At 42.4% G+C, this 26877-nt stretch overlaps 1 protein-coding gene across 3 annotated transcripts; it reads left to right on the forward strand.

Annotated features, from left to right (window-relative positions):
• Window positions 1-1685: 1685 nt before the first annotated feature.
• Window positions 1686-25986, forward strand: STX11 (syntaxin 11). Of its 3 annotated transcripts, none has more exons than XM_053290558.1 (3): window positions 1690-1847; window positions 21359-21443; window positions 23688-25986. In XM_053290558.1, the coding sequence occupies exon 3, from the start codon at window positions 23694-23696 to the stop codon at window positions 24558-24560; it is 867 nt and encodes a 288-aa protein (XP_053146533.1). In that variant the 5' UTR covers window positions 1690-1847; window positions 21359-21443; window positions 23688-23693; the 3' UTR covers window positions 24561-25986. The 3 variants fall into 3 exon arrangements, with proteins under 3 accessions (XP_053146555.1, XP_053146533.1, XP_053146544.1); XM_053290569.1 differs by lacking the exon at window positions 1690-1847 and adding an exon at window positions 2109-2318; XM_053290580.1 differs by lacking the exon at window positions 21359-21443 and having other exon boundaries at window positions 1686-1847.
• The last annotated feature ends 891 nt before the right edge of the window (window positions 25987-26877 follow it).

A 26877-nucleotide genomic window follows, 5' to 3' on the forward strand; every position in this document is an offset into this window, starting at 1 on the left:
ATCCACCCCCAGCACAGTACCTCCAGTGACTGTTGCTGGTGTCTATTTCATGTTTCTTTTTAGATTGAACTTCTTTTTAGAGGTTGGGGACAGAGATCCATCTTATTTATTTATTTATTTCTCTGTATAAACCGCCCTGAGCCATTTTTGGGAGGGCGGTATAGAAATCGAATGAATGAATGAATGAATGAATACATTCCCAGCTCACTCAGGTGTCAGTAAGAAGCTGGATGGCCCTGGCCATCCAGCCACTTCCTGCTGCACAAGCCAGTCCGCAAGCAGCGGTAATGGCAGCAGCACTCCACAACCAGCGGTGGAAATGGCAGCCAAGCGCCACAAGCAGTAGCAGGAGAGTGGGCAGCAGGAGTGGCAGCAATGGCAGCAGGGTGCTGCAAGTGGTGGCAGGGCAGCAGTGACTGCCAAAAAATAAAAGTGGAAAAAATGTTGGCAAGGGTGTGTGTATTCATTTGCTGAACACAGCCCACCTCTGACCTTGCAGCAGAGGCGTAACTAGGGAAAACGGCACCCGGGGCAAGCCTTGAAATGGCGCCCCCCCGCCCCCCCACATACGACATTATACTTAGGTTTTTCCTCACAAGCGCCCGCCGCCGCCAATTCTTGGGCGGCGCGGAAGGGACCTCTCGTGGGGGAGGGGGCGCCGACGTGCTCCCTTGACTGCTGCAGCGCTGCTGCACTGAGCAGGAAACATTTGTATTAACAAAAATTTTTTAAAAAAAAAATTAAAAATTTTTTTGTCATGGCGGCGCCCCCATGTGACCAGAAAAGATGGCGCCCGGGGCACGTGCCCCCCCTGCCCCCCCTATAGTTATGCCTCTGCCTTGCAGCTTCTTTTGGAGCTCAAGAGGTGATGAGAGAGGACCATTGCTGTTACAGTTTGTCCCCCCCTCCCCATAAGAACAGCCCTGCTGGATCAGGCCTAAGGCCCATCCAGCAGCATCCTGCTTGACACAGTGGCCCACCAAATGCCTCTGAGAAGCCCATAGGCAAGAGGTGAGGGCATGGCCTCTCTCTTGCTGTTGCTCACCTGCAACTGGTATTTAGAGGCAACTTGCCTCTGAGGCTGGAGATGGCCTATAGCTACCACACTAGTAACCATTTTTAGACCTGTCCTCCGTGAATTTGTCTAAGCCCCTTTTTAAAGCCATCCAAGCTAGTGGCTATCACCCCATCCTCTGGCAAAGAACTCCACAGATTAATTACGGACTGTGTGGAAAGAATACTTCCTTTTGTTGGTCCTAGAATTCCAAGCCTTCCATTTCATGGGATCACCCCTGGTTCTAGTGTTGTGAGAGGGGGGCCTCACCCAGCCCCCAAACTGCTGGGAATACCTCCACATATCCTGGAGATATTGCAACTTCTCTTCTCACTGGCTAGGATTCTTTCGCAAATGCTTCAGAATGAGCTTTCTTTCTTTCTTTCTTTCCGGATTGGCGGTCCAATCGCCATCAAACGATGCGGGAGCGGCGCACAAACAGTAGCTGTTCCCACCACAGTCAAGTATGTAAAAGCTCTAAGCCACAAGACCCACTGCAACAATTCCAGCGACGTTTCCACACTTCTCAAGCACCCTCGAGTTTCTTTCCACAAGACACTCACTCATCTACATACCACAACGCAGCTCATCACCTCGGGGCAGTGCGGGTGGGAGGGGCCCAAAGCGGCGGCCAATGAGCTGCAAGTAGGTGGAGCCGGAGCGCAGAGTGAATCAAGTGATGGGGGAAACTCCCAGCATGTTCAAGTTGACAAGCTGTTGTATGGGGCTGTTGTGTGGGACTTCGTTGAGACATTAAACCGAGCCGCTTCTTCTCTTCTCGGTGCATGTGGAGGTGAGTCCTTCAAGTTTTTGTTTCCTACATAGGGAAACAATGCCTGACTGGGCATTGATGTTTGGGGAGCCGTCTCAGAATATCGCCAAGAGAAAGATGATTTTTAAAAGTGTGTTTTTATGTCAAAATGATGCCGGAATGAAGTTGCAACGTTTTCACATCAGACACACTTTTTATAGACGACCCCTTGGCTCCTTGGTTCGATCAGCGGGAGCTTAAAGCGATGTGTGAGATGTGGGGACGCTGGTGCGATTCCGGGCGAAGCCTTTTGCTTGCTGAGCCAGAGAGGAAGGAAGTTTTAGCATCTACACTTAGAGGAACAACCTGATGCAGCAAAAGCTCAGGGTTTTGCAGAATTTCCCCTCAAGCTGGCAGGCCGTTGGTGATAAGAAGAAGGACAATTCCCTGCTTTAGGCTATATGGGGAGCTTCGTATTTGACTGCTCTAGACATTGCTCACTGCTCTAGACAGGTATAGCCCACTGATTTCCCATAGATCGCTCAGCGTGGTGTACCTATGGTTTCCAGGTCGTCTAAGGCAGAGTTAGCAGGCTTCACGCTTGTGGGATCTGCTTCCTTTTTACAATAACTCTGAGGTCCACCAGGAGCCAGATTAAAAATAGTTGCAAGAGGGGTGGGGGGAGGGACGCAAAGTGGACAAAAGAAAAGGGTGCCTTTGAGTATATAATAAGCCTGGAAATTTATTTTTAGTACCAGAACTGAGCTCACAATCCTTTCTTACAAAAATCTGCCTTCCTGCCCACCACCCGTTTTTATTTATTTATTTAATTTTATTTTCACATTTATATCCCATTCTTGCTCCAATGAGCCCAGAGTGGTGTACATGGTTATGTTCATCCTCACAACAATTTACTTCAGCAGCTTAATTTAGAAGGAAGAAAAAGGGTCTTTTTGCTGTTGCTAATGAGGAGTCAGAAACACTTTCTGATTTACTGCAGATCACCCAGAGATCTGGTCTATCTGCTGCTCTCCCCTGGTGTAAAGGTGATCTGTAATGTGTCTTCATACTCTAGCCCTGTCTGCTGCTCTGTTGCTGCTCTCGTCGTTTGGTTTTCTGTTGACATTTTTTATTACAATCCAAAAAGAAACTAGGGGGGGAAATATACTAGCCCCTTCTGATTATCGTTTATATAGATGTAATCCTGACCCTCATCAAATACGCTTGAGAAAACATAGCAGTCATGGGATAAGAGGACAGGTTCATGTGTGGATTGGTAACTGGTTAAAGGACAGGAAACAGAGGGTAGGAATAAATGGACAGTTCTCCAAATGGAGGGAAGTAAGAAATGGAGTCCCCAAAGGATCTGTACTGGCACCAATGCTGTTTAACTTGTTCATAAATGATCTAGAAGTTTGGGTAAGCAGTGAAGTGGCCACATTTGCAGATTACACCAAACTATTTAGGGTAGTGAAATCCAAAAGAGATTGCAGGGAGCTCCAAAAGGATCTATCCAAGCTGGGGGATTGGGCAACAAAATGGCATATGCGGTTCAGTGTTAGCAAATGTAAAGTGATACATATTGTGGGGGGACCCAAACTTTCACATATACCATGATAGGGAGTATAGCTGGCCTTTTGGTAGCAAGCATGACTGGTCCCCTTAACTAAGCTGGGTCCATCCTGGTTGCATTTGAATGCAAGACTACATGTGAGCACTGTAAGATATTCCCCTTAGGGGATGGAGCCGCTCTGGGAAGAGCATCTAGGTTCCAAGTTCCCTCCTTAAAGATAGGGCTGAGAGAGATTCCTGCCTGCAACCTTGGAGAAGCTGCTGCCAGCCTGTGTAGACAATACTGAGCTAGATGGACCAATGGTCTGACTCTGTATATGGCAGCTTCCTATGTTCATTTTGAGTGAGCTGTCAGTGACTGACTAAGAGAAGGATCTTGATGTCATGGTGGACAGCTGGTTGAAAATGTCAACTCAATGTGTGGCGGCTGTGAAAAAGACCAATTCCATGCTTGAAATAATTAGGATGGGGTTTGAAAATAAACTGTTAATATTATAATGCCCTTATACAAAACTATGGTGTGGCCACATCTGGAGTACTGCATACTGTTCTGGTCACTGTATCATTGTAGAACATAAAGGTGCAGAAGAGGGCAACCAAGATGATCAGGGGCCTAGAGTACCTTCCTTATGAGGCTAAGGCTACATCTGGGAAGTTTTAGTTTAGAAAAAAGATGACTGCGGGGAGACATGATAGAGGTCTATAAAATCATGCATGGTGTGCAGAAAGTGGATAGAGAGAAATGTTTCTCCCTCTCATAACACTAGAACCAGGGGTCATCCCATGAAACTGAATGCCAAGAAATTTAGGACTGACAAAAGGAGGTACTTTTTCACACAACACATAATCAACCTATAGGATTTTCTGCCACAAGATGTAGTCACAGCCACCAGCCTGGATGGCCTTAAGAAGGGTTTAGATAAATTCATGGACAGGTCTATCAATGGCTACTAGTCTGAGGGCTATAGGCCACCTCCAGTCTCAGAGGAATAATGCCTCTCAATATGCAGGGGAGTAACAGTAGGAGAGAGGATATGCCTTCAGCTCTTGCCTGTGGTCTTCTCAGAGGCATATGGTGGGCCACTGTATGAAACAGGATTCTGGTCTAGACAGAATTTGGGCCTGATCCAGCAGGGTTTTCTTATGTTCTTATTATACAAGTTATGAGAGCTTTACCATTGACTTCAATAGGAAGTAGATTGCCCTTAGACCAGGGGTGGGGAACCTTGGCCCTCCAGCTGTTTTTGAACTACAACTCCCGTCATCCCCAGCTGGGGATGATGGGAGTTGTAGTTCAAAAACAGCTGGAGGGCCAAGGTTCCCCACCCCTGCCTTAGACCTTTCTGTCTATGGAAAGCTTCACAGGCTGGGCAGCCTGATCCTAAGCAAGTGTCCTTCACGGTAAGTCCCAAAGTGGCATATTACAAATTTATTGTGCATATTACAAATGCATTGTGGGTTGTGGGCTTCTTAGAACTGCAGTGATAATGAAATGATAATGAAACTAAAGCAGCAGCAATCTCATGCATGGTCCCTTGGGCATATGTCCATTATGGAGTGTTGGGGAACTGTAGGGGATTCTGGTAGAATGCTTTATTATATCTATCTCTCAGATTTGTAGACTGTCCCAAACTTCCATCTCTGGATGGTTTACAACATAAGAACAGGCCTGCTGGATCAGCCCAAGGCCCACCCAATCCAGCATCCTGTTTCACACAGTGGCCCACCAGATGCCTCTCAGGAGTCCACAGGCAAGAGCTGAGGGCATGCACTCTCTCTTGCTGTTGCTCTCCTGCAACTACATAAAACAAAAATGGAAACCTTGAAACAATTTAAAATGGAAACCTTGTCAAATGGAAACCTTGAAACAAGTTAAAAAGCTTGGGTGAGAAAATGAGTCTTTAGGGACTTTTAAAAAGTTGTCATAAATGGGGAGGCTCTTTCTTTATTTTAGCAGGGAGTGCATTCCAGAGATTCAGGGCAGCAGCAGAGAAGGCCCATCCCTGCATAGGTACCTGATAAACTGATGACAACTGCAGATGAACCTCTCCAGTTAATCTCAATGGACTATGTTGCTCATGGCGAAGAAGACATTTTCTTAAATACCCAGGGCCTAAGATGTTTAGGGCTTTAAAGGTTATGACCAGCACCTTTATATTTTGCCCAGAAACATATTGGTAGCCAGTGTAGTTCTTTTAGTATAGAAGTAATATGGTCTCTTTGAGATGACCCAGAGACCAACCTGGCTGCCACATCCTGTACCAACTGCAGTTTCCAGACTACTTACAAAGGAAGCCCCACATAGAGCACATTGCAGTAGTCAAGTCTGGAGGTTATCACCATATGTATCACTGTTCTGAGGTTGTTTATCTCAAGAATATTCATCAGGTATTCAGTAAGTGGCTGTGCTTTCCAGGCTAGCTAGAAACAACAGCAGCAAAATGCCTCCATTCAGGCAAGTCGCATTGAAAACGTAAACAGCAGGGAGAGCAGTCTTGCAGCAACTAACAACCCCTGCCCCAAAACAACTTCCTTACGCTGGATATACAACGTCCTAGCCCTATATCACAGTGATTAAATTCGAGACAAGGCATTGGCAATGTGAATTGCACCCTGTTGTCCGGGAAGGGACTGCGGAGTCACAACATAGGAAGTGCACACTTCCAAGATGCAACATGACCCCGTTGCAGGGTCTAACCTGGAAAGCACCCAGGAGCATCTAATGTTGCTGGATTTTCCAGTGTCTGTAAGCTATGTTAGCCTTCTGAGAAAAAGCAAGACATACGTTTATGTGATTATAAATTATTAGTAACTAGCTGACCTGGTGCAGAGCATCTGCGCCCCTAGTTTTCTCTGTCTCCCCAACCCCCATCCCTTCAGCTATTCTCCTCCTCTCACTTCAGCCCTAGTTCGTTATCCTCCTTCAGCCGGCCTGGCTGCCACCTCCTCTCACTGCCCTGCGGCCTGCCTGGCCACCATTTTCTCTCACTGGCTGCTTGCCTTCCTCTCCCCCTCCCCTTGCTCGCGAAATCTCGTGAGAGCTGCCACACATGGGATTAGCGACAGGTATGCTTTAGATCAATAGAAACTTCAGTTATGAATTCATTTTTGGGAGTATGTATTTGGAAAACCTAGCAAAACACACACACACACACACACACACACACACACACACACACACACACACACACCACTCATGTAATTTGTTTGGATGTAAGTTCAAATATGGAAACCAGAATAATGCCAGGAGGAATAAATACTGAATTATTTAATGCATTATATCAATTATTTAATAAATCATATCTATTTTTATTGACATGAAGAATCAATCAATAAAAATAGCTCTAAAATAGATTTTCCTAAGTGATTTACAATTGAATTCTTTGTCTGCTCTTCCTGTTCACTGTACCTTATTGTCATAGGCTAAAAGTTAGATTAACACTTAAAGTTGCAGTTTTAACATAAATCCACTTTCACTTTAAAACCATGACTTGTCTACACCCTGAATTCAGTTTTCAGTTGATTTTATTTAGTGCAGTATTTTTCCTGCCTAGATTTGGAAAGTCTCAGAGGTTTCCCAAAATAAGTGGTATTGCCTCATGAACATCACTGAAATGACTGGAGCACTGAATCTCTGCATGCCTTAGTCCTGGTTATCTCAAAAATGAAGTAGAACAGAAAATTTCTAAGTGTCCAGGAACTGATGATGGGTGGGGTAGGGGGGGGGGACAGGCACACAGGAGTGTGTAGCAGCTTGACTTGGCAGAGAGGCTAGTACAACTGGGATCCAGCAGCTAGGTGGGAAGATCCAGTTCAGGGAATGCAGAAGCCAACCTCCCAGAGACAAACCGCCCGGAGATGTACGTTTTGGGCAGTATAGATATATGTAAATAAATTCATAAATAAAATCTGATTTACCCAGTAAAGCAATTAGGGCAGTGGTTCCCAACCAGGGTTCCTCCAGATGTTGCTGAACTACAACTCCCATCACCGCCAGTCACAATAAATTGTAGCTGGGAATGATGCGAGTTGTAGTTCAGCAACATGTGGAGGAACCTTGGTTGGGAACCACTGAACTAGGGTTACAATCCTAACCTCACTTAGCAGGGCATAATGCTAGGAATTTCTGTCAGTCAGTCTACTTCTGAGTAAACATATATAGGATTGCTCTGTAGGTGGGATGTGTGTAAGATGTAGTAAATTTGGGTGGGAAGGATTTTTATAAAATTTGAGATGTTTTCATATGTAGGTTAAAGGAGAATGATGGAGAAATATGGTGATATTTATTAGTACATATCACTTTATTTCTCAATCCCCCCCATTGAACAACTTGAATACTGCTTTGTGAGTGATCGGCCATTTTGTAACTATGGCTACATACTCGTACAGAAAAAAGAACAACAGGATAAAGACACAAAATAAGATAGATGCAGTATCACAGTCAGTTTTTATCTTAGGAATTTAAGCTGCCAGGTTTTCCTTTTCAGAGTATATTTTAAGTTACTGTCTACTCCCTTCTGCAAGATGAGCAAGTCCAAAGTAGACAGAAACTGCTTTCTATAGACAGAAATACAATTTGAAAGGATCTATCACTTGTTCATGTGCATTATTAGCCTAGTTGCAATGTAACCTTTTTTTAGTTATAGCTCTCTACAGCTTGATTATAGCAAATGCTTGATTGAGAAATATAATGTCCTATTAATACTATATTTCAGATGGAATATTATGCATCATAGGTGGTTGGTTTACTGCCTTTATGCACAATCCTCCATAGATAAGTGCTGGAACACTACTATATAGTAATTTATGGACTCCACATAGTACTTAATGAGAGTGTTTTCAGAAACCAAAAATGATAAACTGGAATGGGTTCAGAGGAAGTTAAAAAAGATGGTGAAGGATTGGGGATGTACACAAACCAAGGTTCATGCACTGGTTCGGCACCATGGGGAGGGAAGTGGGGAGCGGGATCTTAAAAAAAAGAAAAGGAGAGCAGGCCCTTACCTGCTCTCCACTGCTGCATGCAGCTTACCTGCTCTCCACTGCCGCATGCAACTTCCTGCTGCTGCAGCGCTTGCCCCAAGAACTTGTGTGTGACCAGCATGCACATGTGCCCATTTGCATGGTCAGAGGTCCGAACTGGTTCCACGCTGAACCAGTGCATGAACTTTGGCTTGTGCACATTCCTATGAGGGATCTGGAAAACAAGTCCTATGAGGCACAGTGAAAGGAACTGGGTATGTTTAGCTTGGAGAAAAATGATAACCAGCTGAAGGGTCTATCACATAGAAGGAATGGATTTCTATGGCTTCACATAGAAGGAATGAAGGAGAAGGATGCTCCTTCTATGAGAGCAGTACTAGAATGAATAGATTGATATTATAAGGAAGCAAATTCAGGCTAGACATTAGGAGGAATTTCCTGATTGTTATGGCCACCTTAAGTGGTACAGCATGGAAATGCTTGACTAACAAGCAGAAGGTTGCCGGTTCGAATCCCCGCCAGTACTATATTAGGCAGCAGTGATATAGGAAGATGCTGAAAGACATTATCTCAGACTGCACGGGAGGAGGCAATGGAAAACCCTTCCTGTATTCTACCAAAGAAAACCACAGGGCACTTTACTTTAGAGCTGTTAACTATGTAACATTCTTATGCAGTGGAGAGCTCTCCTTCTTTAGAGGATTTCAAGCAGAAGTTCAGTGGCCATCTATCAATGATGCTGTAGCAGCTTTCTGCAACAAGGTACCTTCGAGCTCTAAAATTCTGAAGCTGACATCTTTACTAATGCTGCACTTATGCAAGGACATTGCACAAGCACAAGAATCTGGCACTAGCTAGTTGTGCTAGATCTGGAGCTCACATTTCTGACTAGTGTTGAACTAGCACAAGCATATCTACACTTCCACAACAAGGTGCACAACCTGTGGCATGCCTCATATGTTTTGCAGGGAATTTTTACACAGTAGTTCAGTGCCCCAAATCCCCATGATTTAGTGCAGCTATACAAACTTCTTGCAACTTTGCATGTGCAAGCACAGTGTTAGGATTTGGTCAATGATTCTGTAATTTGGGACATCTACTAATTCTTCAGATTATCTCTCATGACTACTGAGGAGTTGTAGTTTAGAGATGCAGTACTAACATATTACAGCATCTCTTAATAGTTTAAGGAATAATTTTAATAGTTTAATATCCAATTTCTATTTAATGTCTTTCCTTTATTAAAATACAGGGAGTCCCCAGCTTACAAACGGGTTGTATTCCAAAAGTTTGTAAGCTGGATATTGTGAACTGCCTAGAGCCTTCAGAGTCAGGTGGTATATAAATTAAAGAAATAAAAATAAAAATAAATAACACCTCGGAACTTATATCATTCCTATGAGGGGTGACTTGTTTGTACAGGTTGGAGCTTGTAAGCCGAGCACTTCATTTAATACAATGAGGCGAGTCTCATGATCAGTGAGACTCGCTGAGAGTGGGTTTGTGGGGAGAGCAGGCTTAGCCCGCTCTCCCCGCAGACGATCCCCAGACAGTCCAGGGCAGCCAGATCATGAGAATACCCTCAGTATGTAACTTTGTTTGTAAGTATGGGTTGTTTGTAAGTTGGGTGTTTGTAAGTTAGGAAGTGCCTGTACAGCCATTAAAAATGAATTTAGTCTAACTTGTGGAACTTTCCTGAAAATTCCACACAGATTCAACCTTTCTAGCAAAAGTCTTTGTGTATATTCCTCTATGGAAGAAAAACCTTAAGTCAGAATTAGCCTTTTGTCTTAGTGTTGCTGTGACAATTGGAATGCCATCATCTGAAATGCTGCATGTGCTCCTTGCCTGTTCTAAATAGTCCTTGTTGCATTTGAGTATCTTGTATCTGCATGAATGTGCATCATGGAAAATTTGTGGCAATGACAAGGGAATAGGAATTTGAGATATTCTGGAAATGTGTGATTGGTAATTAAAGAAACATTGTGTTTAGTACTCACATAATAACCTCTATTTCATAACACAGTTAGCATGTGAGTGTTGTATTCATGAGACTTGCAGTCACTTGACAGTGTGTGACTTGTAAGGAAAATGTGGTGTTAGATAATGTAGTTATAGCAACTTGAATGCATAATATAGTGTCAGTGCTTAGTATTATTACCTACATACTTTGCTTCTTAGCTGCTATGAGTCAGCTAATAGGTAACATGGATATTTACAAGATGTGTCTTGTAAGTCCTATGACGCACTACTACTGTAATGTATGTGTCTTTAAGGGTCACTGAAAGGAACGAATGATGATATTTTGGCACTAAATTTATAATATTTTTACAGTAAAAAGTAGGATAGCTATGTTTTCACTAGTTTATCAGGTATAGGCATCTTTGTGTGTTTTGCACCAAGTTATGTACAATTTACATGGACCAGGTAGTAAAATCACTTCTCAGAAATTATTTCTTTTATCCAAATTAGCTATTCCTACAACTCTTCCACATTTCCCTTTATAAAATTATTCTGATTTAGATTGTGTGGATATTCTCTGAATGAAACACATATGGGTTCAGACAACTGCCTGTAAGTATTTTGCAAGTAGGAAGGAGAGGAACTGGCGATCATGAGGAGTGTATGCTCCTGTTAGGCATGTCATCTGAACCCGCCAAATCCAGTTACTGAGGTTCTCCGCCTTTTATTTTTCTGAGATTCTCTGCCCAACTTCCAGATCCTATAGATGGAAATCAGTAAAATGTTGGGCGGAGAATTTCAGTAACAGGATTTGGGTGGGTTCATCATGTGCTCCTCATGCTTGCCAGTTCCTCTCTTTCCTACATGGTACAGTAAGTGCTTTCGGGCAATCATCTGAAAACACCCATAGTTTTATTCTGATCCCTGTGATCTAACATAACTAAACTCAGGGTCATACTAGACATGGCACACAAAAGCCAAGAACGGGGGTGAAGTTTGACTTGGGACTTGGAAGAGGGAGTTTAATCTCCCCCCCCCCCAGCACCATTTCCCTAATTAAGCCCCACTAGCTTCTATTTGCCCCACAGGACAAAACATAATAACAAAAACAAATATTTATATACCACTTTTCAACAAAAGTTTCCAAAGTGGTTTACATAGAGAAATAATAAATACAGTAAATAAGATGGATCTCTGTCCCCAAAGGGCTCACAATCTGAAAAGAAACATAAAATAGACACCAGCAACAGTCACTGGAGGTACTGTGCAGGGGGTGAATAGGGCCAGTTGCTCTTCCCCTGCTAGTGGTCCCTCTAATTTTCCCCCCATCTCTGTACGGAATGAGTTTTGTTCTGGGTAGCAGTATCAAGGCACTGTGTGAGCACATGCATTCAGAGTAGGGCCTTTCTAATTCAACCTGAGCAGGATCTAAAATTAACTGAGTGGATATCAGAAAACTTGGGAGCATGCACATGCCTTAGAGGGAACAGTGGGCAAGACTGTTGCCACCACTGCAAACCTCCTCAGCCCTTTCTCTTCACTCTTGTTATGTTTTGGCAGTGTGACAGTTCTGAACACTTTCAGAACTGGAGCTAGTACCATATCACCTCAAACAGGGTAATCTTTCCTCCTCCTCCACCACCTCCCAGAATGATTGCCTGTGTAAGCACTTGGAGACCTGGAAATAATGTGAACTCTCTGTTGACCCTGAAGGGACACTTAAAGAACTAGTCAAACAGGACTCCCAGTATTTGAACAGGTAGTACCTCCTCTTCATATAACTGAAGGCACCAATTGCGCATTGCTTGTAAGTCTTGTCTGACTAGTTCTGGCAACATCAAGTATGACATCCTAAATACTAAAAAAAAAAATTAACAAAGTCACTCAAGGATTTATCATACTGGTACTCCAAAGATTCAGTAGAATTAAGTTCAGTGGTCCACAAACATTTGTTTAGCTTAGCAGCCAGCCATTATTTCTGGTATCCTTCAGCCTGTCCTTCTCCCAAGTGCTACATTTATGATAGAGGAAGATCAGAGCCTTGTTTCAAAAGTCCCGTGAAGGTTCAAAAAAGAGAAGAAGTGGTGTAACTCTTTCACTGTGTATCAGCCTTCCATTAAACTTGTAAAGAGGTTGTCCTTCCCCCATATTCTCTGTAGTTCAGTTCTGTAGGGGGATACTCACTAGAGTGGGAGAGGTATTAACTGTTGGCTATGAGATTTGCAGATCTCTTATTAAGTTAGATACAGATTCTGATTTTATTCCAGGATGACATGTTAGCCCTATTCAGACTTGATGAGAAAGAGGCTGTACGCTAGTACAAGCCACTGAAAGCAATGGAAGTCCTTATGATTACAGCACTTGTCTGAAGTGGCGAATACTAGGGATGTGCATGAACCAAGTTTGTGCACTGATTCAGTACTGAACCATTTCAGATGAGGTCTGAACTAGTTCAGCGCCGCGAGGACGGGAGCGGGGAACAGGGAGCGGGATCTTATTTTCAAAAAGGAGAGCAGACCCTTATTATTATTATTATTATTATTACATTTATATCCCGCTCTTCCTCCAAGGAGCCCAGAGCGGTGTACTACATACTTGAGTTTCTCTTTCACAACAACCCTGTGAAGTAGGTTAGGCTGAGAGAGAAGTGACTGGCCCAGAGTCACCCAGCTAGTTTCATGGCTGAATGGGGATTTGAACTCTGGTCTCCCCGGTCCTAGTCCAGCACTCTGACCACTATACCACGCTGGCTCATACCACGCTTACATGCTCTCTGCTGCTGCATGCAGCTTCCTGCTGCGGCAGTGCTTATGCCAAGACCCCATGATCAGTTCCGGCATGCACATGGTGGTATGTCATGTCCCAAGAACCCACGGCGGATGCCATGTGCATGCCAGTGGGACAAGTTTCTTGGGACAAGCCCTGCCACAGCAGGAAGCTGCATGCGGTGGTGGAGAGCAGATAGGGCCTGATCTCCTTAAAAAAATAACATAAAATCCCACTCCCATCCCCACAGTGCTGAACCAGTGCACAAACCTTGGTTCGTGCACATCCCTAGCAAATACTGTAAACCTGATGGCAGGCACTTCTGTGATAAGTAGGCTTGGGTGCCAGAGCCTGCCAATCATGGAAGTGCCCTACTTCATACTCACAGCATTTGCCTCTTCAGATGAGCACTGTAATTTTGAGTGACACACGAGGAGACTGAGCGAATGAGTGAGGCACCAGGTGGGACTTCCAGCATGCTTTTGGAGGCTTGTACTTATGGACAGGCTCTTTTTCATCACATCTGAATAGGGCTATTGTCTTGGGGAAACATAATTCCAGTGGGTCAGTTAGGAAGATATGTCCACTGGCTTTCTCCTAATCTGTGTGCATACCTATCTCGCCCCACACTTGTTATGCTGATGTTTTGCTACAAAATCATGAGGGGATGGTTAAATCCCCAGATTTAAATACTACTTTGAAACAGTTGATATATTGGCAACGCAATAGGCATGATGGGATCTGCTACAATACTTTTCTCCAGAGCATTTTTAATTGCGTAAGTTAAAACATAAAAAGGAACCTGCAACAAAGAACAAACGTTTAGACATATATACATCAGCTTCAGTGTTCTATGTCCTGCTGTTTAAATATCCACAACTATCTCCAATCTAATTAAACACCTGGTTAATATGCAACAGAAAAGGGTAGGAGAGAGGAGGGGAAGATTTACTCACAGCTATGCCTGTTTATAGCCAACACTGAGAGAGAGAAAATGTGGGAGAGAGAGGGTGAGGGTATGAAACAAAAATGTTACTTGCACCCTTTAATGGCCTATGTATTGTAAGATTTCCTTCATTTCTTCTTTGCCATTGACCTCAGGCTGTAGTTTATTCAAATATAATGCTTCCCTTATCTTTCTTTTTAACTGTAAATTATTCAGATTCTAAAATGTTTACTTTGGGAGACATTGTTATTCCATTAGGTTTATTTTTCATATGTATCAACTAGGGATGTGCATGGAACCGGTCTGGAGGCCCTTTATGGGCCTCCGAACTGGTTCGAAGGCGGCGGGGGTCTCTCTTTAAGAGTGGGGGAGAGTGCACTTACCTGTCCCACCGCTTTCCCCCCGCTGGCGTCCGTTTCTTGCAAAGCCGATCAGAGTGGCAGTGTACATGGACATGGATGCTGGCGAGGAAAAAGTGGCGGGAGGGGTAAGTGCACTCTCCCCTGCTCTTAAAGAGAGACACCCCCCCGCCACCTTTGAGCCTCCCCGTCTTAGTTCTGTGCACATCCCTAGTATCAACCATGGTTTATCCTTGTTTATGTATTTAGAATCTGCTAGATGTTCTTTGAATCTGGTGGCCAGATGTCCTTCTGTTTCCCCTATGTAATTTTCACCACATTCTCCACAAGTGATTTTATGGACAACCCCTTTCTGCTTGCAATTGCCTTCCCCTTTTGCGCAGGCTTTAGTTTCACACTTTTTGTCCTATAATCTGGATCTTACTAGCTGTTGCTTCAAGGTTTTAGTGGTTGAGCAGTCTCCTAATGGCACAGCGAGGAAATAACATGACTAGGTTGCTGGTTGTAATCCCCACTGGTATGTTTGCCAGACTATGGGAAATACCTATATTGGTCAGCAGCGATATAGGAAGATGCTGAAAGGCATAATCTACTGTGCAGGAGATGGCAATGGTAAACCCATTGAGTAAACCCAATGGTAAATCCATCTTATTTATTTATTATTATTCTGTGTAAACTGCCCTGAGCCAATTTTGGAAGGGCGGTATAGAAATTGAATGAATGAATGAATGAATGAATAAAATAAACTCCTCCTGTATTCTACCAAAGACAACCACAGGGCACTGTGGTCGCCAGGAGCCGACACCGACTTGATGGAGCACTTTACCTTTACCTTTGCACTACATTAGCCTTGTTCCCATATCCTCTTAAACTTTTCTGGCATTGCCTAATAAAATTATTAGAAATAAAGGGAATCTTTTAATTAAATTGGAGAAAGTTGTGGATCTAAGTGTGAATTTTAAACAGTGGGACATAGAACATGTATAAACGTCGAAACGTTTGTTCTTTGTTGCAGTCCCTTTTTATGTTTTAACTTACATAATAAAAAAGGTCTGGAGAGAAATACTTTAAAATGAATAAAATGTGATTCTGTAGTAGAATGATGATGCTGGTGAATGATGATGATGGATGAAAATTAGAACATTGCTTATTTTTAGCACATGTAGGGGGCAGCTTAGATGAACTGCCCCACTATGAAATTAGAGAGAGTTGCCCCTGCATGCCAAGAGAGGGAGGACAGATGTATGTGCTCATAATTGAGTCCTTTATGTGTGTGGTGGGGCAGGCGGACAAATTATCATCCAAACTGGCCCGTAAATAGCAGTGGAGGTAGTAAATCCATGCCTGGGCTTTATCACTTCAGACTGCAGATGATTAAATGTTCTTCCTTTAAAAACAAAAAAGCCCTGCATGTAGAAAACTAGTATGCCAGGAAGAAAGCTAGGCTGAAACCCTTCTCTCACATAGCTAGTTATTTGTTTCAGGGTATCTTTGTATGTGTCTAGTGGTCAGACACAGGTTGACCACGTCATCTGTTGACTGTTCGAACTAGGCCTGCCATCTTAGCGACTGCTCAGAGGAACATAGGAAGCTGCCATATACTGAGTCAGACCATTGGTCTATCTAGCTCAGTATTGTCTTCACAGACTGGCAGCAGCTTCTCCAAGGTTGCAGGCAGGAATCTCTCTTGGCCCTATCTTGGAGAAGCCAGGGAGGGAACTTGAAACCTTCTGCTCTTCCCAGAGCGGCTTCATCCCCTGAGGGGAATATCTTGCAGTGCTCACACATCAAGTCTCCCATTCAGATGCAACCAGGGTGGACCCTGCTTAGCTATGGGGACAAGTCATGCTTGCTACCACAAGACCAGCTCTCCACCCACCAGCTCTCCTCCAGACTAAAAGCTTTTTAATTCTTGACACACACAGTTCTCTTAGATGGTAATTAACCGTATCATTTATCACAAGGAGCAATTAAAGTGTTGGTTGCTCATTAAATTACCACAGTATAAAGTCATTCTTGTGTCATCTTAGAGTATGAAGTAGCTTAATCACTTATGAGTTTTTGCAGGCTAGCGTTAACTTCATCAGATATGTAATGTGGAATAAATATGGTAGATACACAATTTACTAGAATTGATAGCATGTGTAGAGGCGTAGTTGTGACAAACTTCCCCAATGCAATTACGGAAATACATCCCTGTGCATCGGGGGGTGGGGGGGCAACATGCACACTCATGGAGCACAGACATGCTTATCTCCTGTGCTGGGGGTCTGTGGATGAAGCGTGGGCTGATAGACACAGCTCATATTCCTAGGTCATACTTGCAGCACGTTGATAACTCTGGTTTCAGGGAATAGGCCTATTTGGTCCATGTTTAGAATCACATAGTCTTTGGTGTAGTATAGTGACTTAGAATCTGAGCTACAATCAGGACTTTCCTAATTTGAATCTTGCCTCTGCCAGGAGCTTGCTAGGAGGTCTGTGGAAAGCCATCCATCCATTCTTAAACTTGGTTCCCCAGCGGCAATATCTAAATAATCATACTTGCCTTGCAAGGTTGTTGTAAGGATAACAACAATGTCATACCTGCCAACAGGTGAATGGGAACAGAGGGGCATGTTGGCAGGTATGCAATATAATACCTGTGAAATGCTTTGAACACTTGAAAGCATTATACGAATGCGAAGTATTACTGCATCAGATCGTCTTATTTGCAATATTTAATTGTATAACTTGAAATATATACATTTATTTAGGTGTTTGCTATTTCTCATTGGCTTATGAAGCTCCCACCCACAACACAAGATGCCTGGCTCCAGACTTGGAGAGGAATTGTGCTGCCTTGTCTAGAATTGGAATTATAAGGAAGGCCATTGCATTCATTCAGCTTCCTACATCAGGCCTTAGTGTCCCCAAGCAGGTACACAAGGCTTGAACAGGTTTTACAAGAGCTCAGAACATGTTAAGGCAAAAATCTGTAAAGTACAGACATAGCAGCTAGTTCTGCATAACGAGCCAGCTAGTTCACAAATAGTAGTATTGTTGGAGGCAACACTAGGAAATATGCAATCAGACTGAGGTGTCAGTGATACAGAGGAGAACGATCAGTTACAGGCAGGTGGGTCATGCTCTTAAAAAAGACTTTCAGCTTAGTCCTGGCCTGGAGAGGAGATTATGCATGAGAAGGCAGTGCAGTGAGCATGCTCCCACAGCAACTCCACCACTCAAAGTATGTATATTTTTGAATGTATTCTTAGACTTCAGTATTATGGAGTTAGCCATATTGGTTCTAAGAATAGGTTTTGGTCTCAGTGGTTTCTTAGAGAGTTAGTAGCAAATCAGCAGTTGCCCTGAGTTTTGGCAAAAACTCTGAACTATCCTAAAAAAAAAAATCTTAGAAAAGATCTTTCTGATAAAAAGGTGAACTTTTACAAATTTATTTTCAGTTAGCACTTGACTAAAGTGTGTGTGTGAGAGAGAAAAACCTTCATAAAGCCCAGAAAGCTGTTTATATCTGTCTTTAAATGTTTCATCCAAAATCTACAACAGAGATTCTCAAGCTTCCCTCCCCACAGACCACTTGAACAATGTTTGTGGTCTTGATGACATTTAATAAGCTGTTCTACAAATAAATATACTTAATTCATATGCAATTAAAATATCAAAAGCAAAGTGCAGAGTGAATTTCAGATATTCTCAGTTGTCCTTTCTGTGGACCACCGGAATGGAGCTCACACACCACTGGAGGTCCACAAAGCAGCTTGGGAACTTGTGGTCCAGAAGGCTCTTTAGCTGTCAGCAAGTCTTCAGTTTTACAAATAGCAGCATATTTATCAAATAACTATCTATTGCTGTTCCCCCTCACCTGCCTTTCCCCCTTCCTCACCTGCTGTTCCCTCTCACGCTGTCTTTGCTGTGTTAGTGATGATAAAATTACTACCATGCTATTCTTATATTATATATTGCAGTAAAGTGGAATAATGTGCAGCTTGGCCATCTGAGCACTAAGCAGATACTGAGGCCTACTTTGGTTTAGCAAGTAATCTTCTGGAAGCCAATGTGTCTTGATTTTTGAATAAGTATCTCACTTTTAAAGTACTGAATTGTTCAGGCTGACTTCTAACACTTTAAAATGCTAACCCTCATTTTTCTGCAGTATAAAATAGATCAGTGTAGATCACGTTGGCATAATACTTCATGATGTATCAGTATTTGTCAGCCATGATAGCCACTCTGGGAAGAGCATCTGTATGCTTGCATGCAGAAGTTCAGAGTCCCCTCCCTGGCTTCTCCAAGATAGGACAAGATTTTTTGATTGAACCAACAAACTACCAAAGCATACAGTACGTTGCCAAAGCACAATTATATACAAAGTGGTTGTTTGTACATGATATATCTACAAAGATTTACACACAAGGATTTGGAAACCCACAAGGTTATGAAGTATATGCAGGTAGTACTGTAACTCGGGGGTGGGGGATTACAAGGCACATCAGGTAAACGGGGGGGGGGTTACGTCCAACATCCATTTCCATAATTTGTCCCATTGCTGTTTAGAAGAGATACTCTTGTCTTTTTGCACATAACCATACAAACTTTTCCAGAAGAGATTTACTGTCTCACCCACGTGAACCTCTTGGTCGCGTCTTCCCTCCCTATTCCTATGCAGGAGCATTGCATAAATGACATATAGGTTTACTAACCTGATCACGAGAAGGGGAATGTTCCAATTCTCTAGATAGATGGACCTATAGTCTGACTCAGTATATGGCAGCTTCCTATGTTCCTATGATGTTGGTTATTCCAGAGTAGTTAATGTGGAGCAAAAGCATGCCTGTAGTATAAGAAATAGTGTAACAATCGATCCTAGCATGAAAGTAACCCAGACTGCACAATCAGCATACAGAAGACTAATTTCCCCCCTCCCCCGCCATATTAAGTGTTAACAGCTGCCCACAAGTATGTCACTGGTCTACATGGTAAGAGAGATAGCAATGTTGCTGTAATGTGTCATCAAGTAGAAAAAAATATATTGGTCAAAATGCAATATCACACCATATGTTTTGGTCCTCCAGCATAATGATTAAGTACATATTTACAAGGTGTTGTTAAGTAATTTTTTCTGTGTACATATAAACACCATGTTCCTTAATTTTTGGCTGCTCTCATCCATATTTCTTCTATGCTGTCCCCATATCCCTCTCTTCTCCTCAGCCTTTTTTGTGCACTCTGAAGCACAGAAATGAAAATCCTAGATGAAAATCCACTCATCAATATTTTTCCAAGGCTGTATAAAGTCAAAGTCAGTTCAAGGTGCATAAGACCTCTGGTTCAATGCTTACCACCACCATCCCCTAGAACTCCTGATTCCTCCCAGCATTTCATGCTCCCTTTTCAGTTCACACCCCCAGCAGCCAGGGCTGATGTCAACACAAGGCACTGTTGAGCAGTTGCTGAAGGTCCAGAGCTCTGAGGGGGTCCAATGCTGGCACCAGCCCCTGTCGCCACCAGGAGGTTTGGGCCCAGCCAGCAACCAACCGCCACAATTAACCAGGATGTAGGAGGCTAGGTGGTGGCACTCTTCTAGATCCCATCCAAACTATTACATCACAACCTGCCTCTTCTCATTCCACTCCCCTTCCCCAGGAATGTTTCCCCACAACCCAAGCAACACAGCCAGCTTCCTCTCTCTCTCTCTCTCTCTGTTTTTCCATTACCCTTCCCCTTAGGGCAGGGGTAGGCAACTTTGGCTCTCCAGCTCTTGCTGAACTACAATTCCCATCATCCCCAGCCACAGTGATGGGAATTGTAGTTCAGCAAGAGCTGGAGAGCCAACATTGCCTACCCCTGCTCTAAGGGGAAGCCCCATAGGGTTGCCAACTTTTCAGGCTTGGCCTGGATTCCCCTGGAATTGGCAGGAGACAATTAAAAGCAATCCTGGAGGTTCTAATGACTTGATATTGTGAAACAGATTGGGGGGAAATACTGGGGTGAAATCTCCAGGAATTACTTCAGGCAATGTCGGCACCATGTAAAGGAGCATGAGTTCACTATGAGTTGTAGATAGTGCAAGACTGGAGTGGGGAAAGAGTGAGAGAAAGATGACCAATGGCTATGGGTTTTATTTGATTTCTTCAACACATTCCTTACACGTAAGAGATAAAACTGTATTACAGACATTTAAATGTGTGTGGAGGAAGTGTCATTATTTGTGTATTAATTTTGGAAGAGCTGCTAGTACAGTAACAAATGAGGTATAGGTGAAAAGAGGCATTTAAACACTTTAAATAATAATAGGCTGGGTGGATAGTCCCCACCCACATCTGTGAAAATAGGGTAGGCTCAAGGTTTTCTCCCTGGCTGCCTACAGAAAGAAGAACAGCACAGAAAATGATAGCCAAGAATCCATCTCCTTCTTTTGATAGTTTTGCAAGATAGGAATGTATACAGTGGGAAGCTTTCAAACAAACATTTCCCTGCAAGTCTTCTGAGATGGCACAACGCCACAGGGGACTATACCAAACACAGATCTGAACATCTTAACTGTTCCCAAGTTTATAGGAAGCTGGCTCACAGTATCTGAATAAAAATGCCTTTCTTAGGTGAGAATGTCAACTGCAAGCAGTTTTTATGTGATGATTGCAAGGCAGACAGAGAAACCAGTGTGGGATATGTTGCAATAAGATTGCAACCACAGCATTCTTCCAAAAATACCTGGTTAGTTAAGTGAATCAGGAAGGAATGGCTGAAGCACACCACATCTTAACACGTCACATATGACTGGTGTCACATATGACCAAGGGAATTCAAAATGCAACAGGACTGCAGAATGAGAACATCTAGAAATCATTGTTCTATTTAATTTGCTATGTAAACTACTTTGGGAATATTTTTTTAAAGTGGTATATAAGTGTTCTTAATAATAACAACAATATCTATTCTTAAAATGGATGTTCACCATGCAGACATCCAGGCGGGCTAACAGAGGGAGGAGGACAAGGATAGAGATCTCTTACCCTTGCAGAAAAACAGAAGGAGCAGGAAGAAAAGGTAAGGCAGTGGCTGAGCTGGAAGGCATGGTGAGAAAGGAGTGGAGTGGAGATAAGCATCCTCTTTATGTCAACTCCCGCCCACAAATTCCTTGTCTCAGCTGGTTTTCTTTAACATGGGAGAAACCACATTGTGCATAACATTGGTTTTCATGGTTAATAAATAGGAAGCTGTTTAATAAATAGGAAAATCATTGGTCCATCTAGCTTAGTATTGTCTGCACAGACTGGCAGCAGCTTCTCCAAGGTTGCAGGCAGGAGTCTCTCTCAGCCCTATCTTGGAGATGCCAGGGAAGGAACTTGGAGCCTAGATGCTCTTCCCAGAGCGGCTCCATCCCCTGAGGGGAATTTCTTACAGAGCTCGCACTTCTAGTCTCCCTTTTGTATGCAACCAGGGCGGATCCTGCTTAGCTTAAGGGGACAAATCATGCTTGCTACCACAAGACCAGCTCTCTTCCCAATAGGCCAGCTCTCTTCCCAATTCCCAATAATCCCTGATGATTTCCTCAGAAATCCAATTTTTTGCCACACTTTAAATGTTCTGAGTACAAGATTTGGCTCATACATTTTCTTAGTGAAATAGCCACCAAATAAACTGCTTCTGTGTCAGGGTTAGTAGCATGCATATTGGCACTTGCAGCCATTACCATTGTGCGATAAAACCCCAACTATTTTGGAGCTGCCACCATGTTGCCAAGAGACACAGAGTTCTGGTCCTAGATAAGGGAGAACCTGGGTTCAAATTCCTGCTCAGCCAGTTAGCTTAATTGTTAACTTGGCCCAGCCAATATTTTCTCAGCAACTTATTTTAGCCTTATTTGGAATTCTCTGCACACAAGATGTGGTGATGGCCACTAGCTTGGCTGGCTTTAAAAGGGGCTTGGACAAATTTGTGGAAGACACTCTATCAATGGCTACTAGTCTGGTGGCCACAGGCCACCTCCAGCCTGAGAGGCAAGATGCCTCTAAATACCAGTTGCAGGGGAGCAACAGCAGGAGACAGGGCATGCACATACCTCTTCCCTGTGGGCTCCCTAGAGATACCTGGTGGGCCACTGTGTGAAACAGGATGCTGGACTGGGTGGGCCTTGGGCCTGATCCAGCAGGGCTGTTCTTACGTACTTTACAGAGTTGCTGTGAGGAAAAAATTGGAGGGCAGGAGAAGAGAGAATGATGCATGACATCTAAGATATTTGTAGAAAAGAATGAGATAAAATTGTAATTAATAAACAAGGCAATATAGTCCTTAAACCCAAAATAGTAGGTAAAGATGCCTCAGCTTTTCTGCTTCTGTTTGTCTTTAAATGGTGTGTGTGTGTGTGTGTGTGTGTTGTGTGTGGGGTGGTGTTGGCTGTTTTATGGTTTTTACTATTGAACTGATTTTAAGGTTTTAATTGTGATTATTATTTACTTTTTGAGTTCTATTGTATTTTTTGTAAACTACCTTGGGATGTCTTATGAAAGGTGGTATAAAAACTGAACAATAAAATAAATAAATAATGGATTATCCCCTATAATAGATCACACTTTTTCAGCAAATGCATCCTTAAACACTGGCCTCTTAACATAAGAGTACAAAAGTCTGTGCCAAGTCTGATTCTGGAGAATTGGCAGTGGGGAACTATCTAATACTATACATTTTAATTATGTAAAACTAACTCCCCCCCCCACACACACACCTCCTATAGAATCCTCCAAAATAAATTGTTTTACTGACTGCTCTTCAGAGTTTTCACTTTAAACCACATACAGTCACACTGGAAATGCCATTTCATGTCATTTAAATCGGATGGAAAACATCTAAGTATAGATATTAATCAGGGCTTCAGTTTCTGATTCTACTTTTCTAATTTTCTGCATTTGTTGGTAAATCATGATTTAAATGTTTCCTTTTTCTTGCTATAAGGAGGCATAGATAAGTATTCTGATGTTATAAATAGTCATGGGATTTACAGCACTGAATAGCGTTCAAAAAGCTACTGTGCTCTGTAGCGCCTAGAGATGTGAAGGCCGAGAAGTGGGGGAGGAATGGGAAAAGACATTAAAAAGGGGAGTTTAGTTGTCTGTTCTGGGTAAAAATGTTTTCCCCCACCCAGGCATTCACATCTCTAGTGGTGCCTGCATAAAATTTCAATACTTTAATACAATTTCAAAATTCCAATAAATAAATTAGTGGGTCAGTTAAGAGCAACTTTCTATTTTCATTAAATAATGTGTGCATTTCCCTCCCTCTTCCCACCTACAGGCAGAAATGAGAGACCGACTCTTTGAACTCTGTGAGCTATCTAGGCTCTATAGCCAACATGGGCCTGATGAGGAGGATGACTTGCAATCACCTCGGGAAATTCTCGTGTTTGAAACAGATTATGCCTTAGCAAATCTTTACAAAGACATTCAAGTAATTCGCACAAGCAATAACCACCTGAAAGAGGACATTAGGCGCCTGGGCAAACAAAACACTCGCTTCCTTACATCTATGCGCCGCTTCAGTAGCATAAAACGTGATACCAACACAATTGCAAAAGACATCAAGGCCCGTGGAGAAGATATCCACAGGAAACTTCAGGCACTGAGAGACTTCAGTGAAGATTCAGAAACGAAGCATGGCTCAGGCACTATCATAGCCCGTGTATCAAAGGACCACTACCTTGATCTCATGCATGCGTTCCAGGAAGCCATGTGTGACTACAATGAGACAGAGATGAACCAGCGGGAGAACTGCAAGATTAGGATCCAACGACAGTTAGAGATCATGGGCAAAGATGTGTCTGGGAACCAGATAGAGGACATAATTGAGCAAGGCAGGTGGGATGTTTTCTCTGAGAACCTTCTGTCTGATGCAAAAGGAGCTCGTACAGCCTTGAATGAGATAGAGACACGACACAAAGAGCTGATGAAGCTGGAGTGTCGAATCAGGGAAGTCCATGAACTCTTTTTGCAGGTAGCGCTGCTGGTAGAAGAGCAGGCTGATACCTTTAATGTTATTGAGCTGAATGTGCAGAATGTTGAAGAGTATGTTGGAGAAGCTAAGGGCCAAGTGAGACAAGCTCTTGAATACCGGAGGAAACATCCTTGCCGAACAATCCTCTGTTGCTGCTTATCCTGCCTCAGGGGTTGACCATCTTCCTCAAATCACTAGACCAATGTTGTGGGACACATTCAAATTGCTGTATCGAATATTTATGCTCTTCTTAAAAGAAGTTTCCTATTTTACTTAATTCTTTTCATTCATTACGTTGGATGGATTCATTTAGGATGTACTGACAGCCAAATTAGATGTTAGCAAATTACTATGTTCTCCAAGGTAGCAAAAGATTAATTAACTTTGCCCACACATTGCTGCCAAAATGGCAAAGAAATCAAAATATAGACAAAGCTTTTGGGGAAAACTGAGCTGGACAATAAGATGCTCCCCAAATGAACATTTAAAATGCAAACAAATAAATAAAATAAATAAAAATAGATGATGTGGATTTTAAAATGGTCAGTGCTGTAGTCAGTAGTTCTTTTCTAAAGGAAAAGAAAAAAAGAAATTACAGAACCATAAATGCACATTAATCATTAATATATTCTCTATAACTAGCATGCACAGATGATTCAATAGCTTTTGATACAATATTTGTTGTAAATAGAAGATGCTTATTTTTATAGGTGTACTTGTGTTTGTACATGTTAAAATAAATGTGTAGAAGTTGTAAGTATATATTTTGTTTACTACACTGTATGAAGAAAGTTGTTGAGCTGCTCTCTGAGCAGTAGTTCTGTCTATCACGAGAGCACTTGTTGGATTATTCAGGAAAGCATGGCAAGAGCCACAAGTGCCATGGGATATGGGAATGACTAAGCCACAATCTGGGAAGATGCAGGGAGTAGGTAAGGAAAGCCATTGTTGTTAAGGACTGTGTACAAACAATTCAATTTGTGATGATGGCCCAAAGTCTTACAACAGCAAAAGGGAATGCAGAGGGTCAGATGCCATGAAGAGAGCTGGACAGGGAGTGGTCAAGGTTTGAACAGAAGAGAAGAGAAGTCATGGCAGAAGAAGTTTGGATAGGACTAAAAGCCAGAGCACATCCCCTAGCCAGTACAGGACATTTGAGAGCACATGAGAAAGACTAACAGGAGGCAAAAGAGATGATGATGATGATGATAAAGGCCCAAATGTTGCTTGGTGGATGACAAATGTTCTTCCCATACATTAAGATATCAAGAAGAAAAAGAAACTTTATTTAGTCTTTATATTCATTTCAACCATGATCATTCTGAAGCTTGTTTTTGTGGGTGGTCAATGTGAGGTCAAGATCAGCGGTACTTTAAATGCGTAACTTACAGCTTTATACAGAATAATTCAGGTGCTACTTTTTAAGGCTTTTGTAAATTTAATGGTGCTCCTAGAGCACTGATACTGATTTGAGAAAAAATGTAAACAATTCCTCTGCAGTATTTTATATCCTCCTGTTTTTCTTAAAAAAATAATCTTTTTTTGCAGAAGTTGATAGCTTTTATATTTTTCTACTGTTATATTTAATAAATACTCAGCACTCTGTGGTGTTTTCATCATCCGTTGAGAGAAAAATTATTTTCCTGCATCAAACAGTAAAATTTTATTCAAAAGAAAAATATTGTAATGCAGGCACATACTTTTGTTGTACAATATAAACAAAGCAGGTTGCCTCTGAAAATAACTGTAATTTCACTCTAGGAAAAGTAGACTTGAAGATGAAAAGGAACTAGACACAGCAAAGTATTTGTTTTAAATAAAAATAATGAGTGTTACCAATATTCTAAATATCTAGAAGTTGGCGATCTCATCTGAATGTGCATCCTGCATTGTCCCAGAAGCTCAGAGTGGCCAATGTTCTTTAGAAAAGCAGTATAATATATTGTATATTACTGTTTCCACTTAATTCTGGTCACCAAAGTGAAGAGTATTTAAACTTACTACTTCAGGAAGATGTTTCCATTTGGACAAACCTCAAGGGGAAGCAAGTTGTTTTAAGAAAATTGTATAACGATTTGTACTTTTGTACCTTGCTGTTTTGACAGTGAGGAAATTTTGATCTCCCACATCAAACAAGGAAGATTCAAGTGCAGGGGCAGGATTCAGCATGCATACAACATGGCTAGACTGGAAAACGTGATCCCAATCAGATGCACATCTGGTAGCCCAAAATCCAAAGTGTTCCCATTTTTACACACACACACACACACACACACACACAATGTGTATGTTAACACATGTATATTTGTCACCTTTTTGTGTCTCCGCTACTAGTGTTCAAAGAACGATATTGCATAAAGAAGCTGTAAATAAATCTCATATTATTTGTCTCTGTAGAAATGAAACTAGAATCTTCAACTGAAGGACACACTTCATTCTTTCCTTTTCCAAAAGAAAACAAAGGTGCTAGGTCAGAATTCTGTCACGTACAGTG

Source organism: Hemicordylus capensis, chromosome 1 (assembly GCF_027244095.1).
Source record: "Hemicordylus capensis ecotype Gifberg chromosome 1, rHemCap1.1.pri, whole genome shotgun sequence".
NCBI lineage: Eukaryota > Metazoa > Chordata > Lepidosauria > Squamata > Cordylidae > Hemicordylus > Hemicordylus capensis.

Coding starts and splice junctions, on each gene's coding strand:
- STX11 (XM_053290580.1), top strand. CDS start 23,694: ATGAGAGACCGACTCTTTGAACTCTGTGAGCTATCTAGGCTCTATAGC.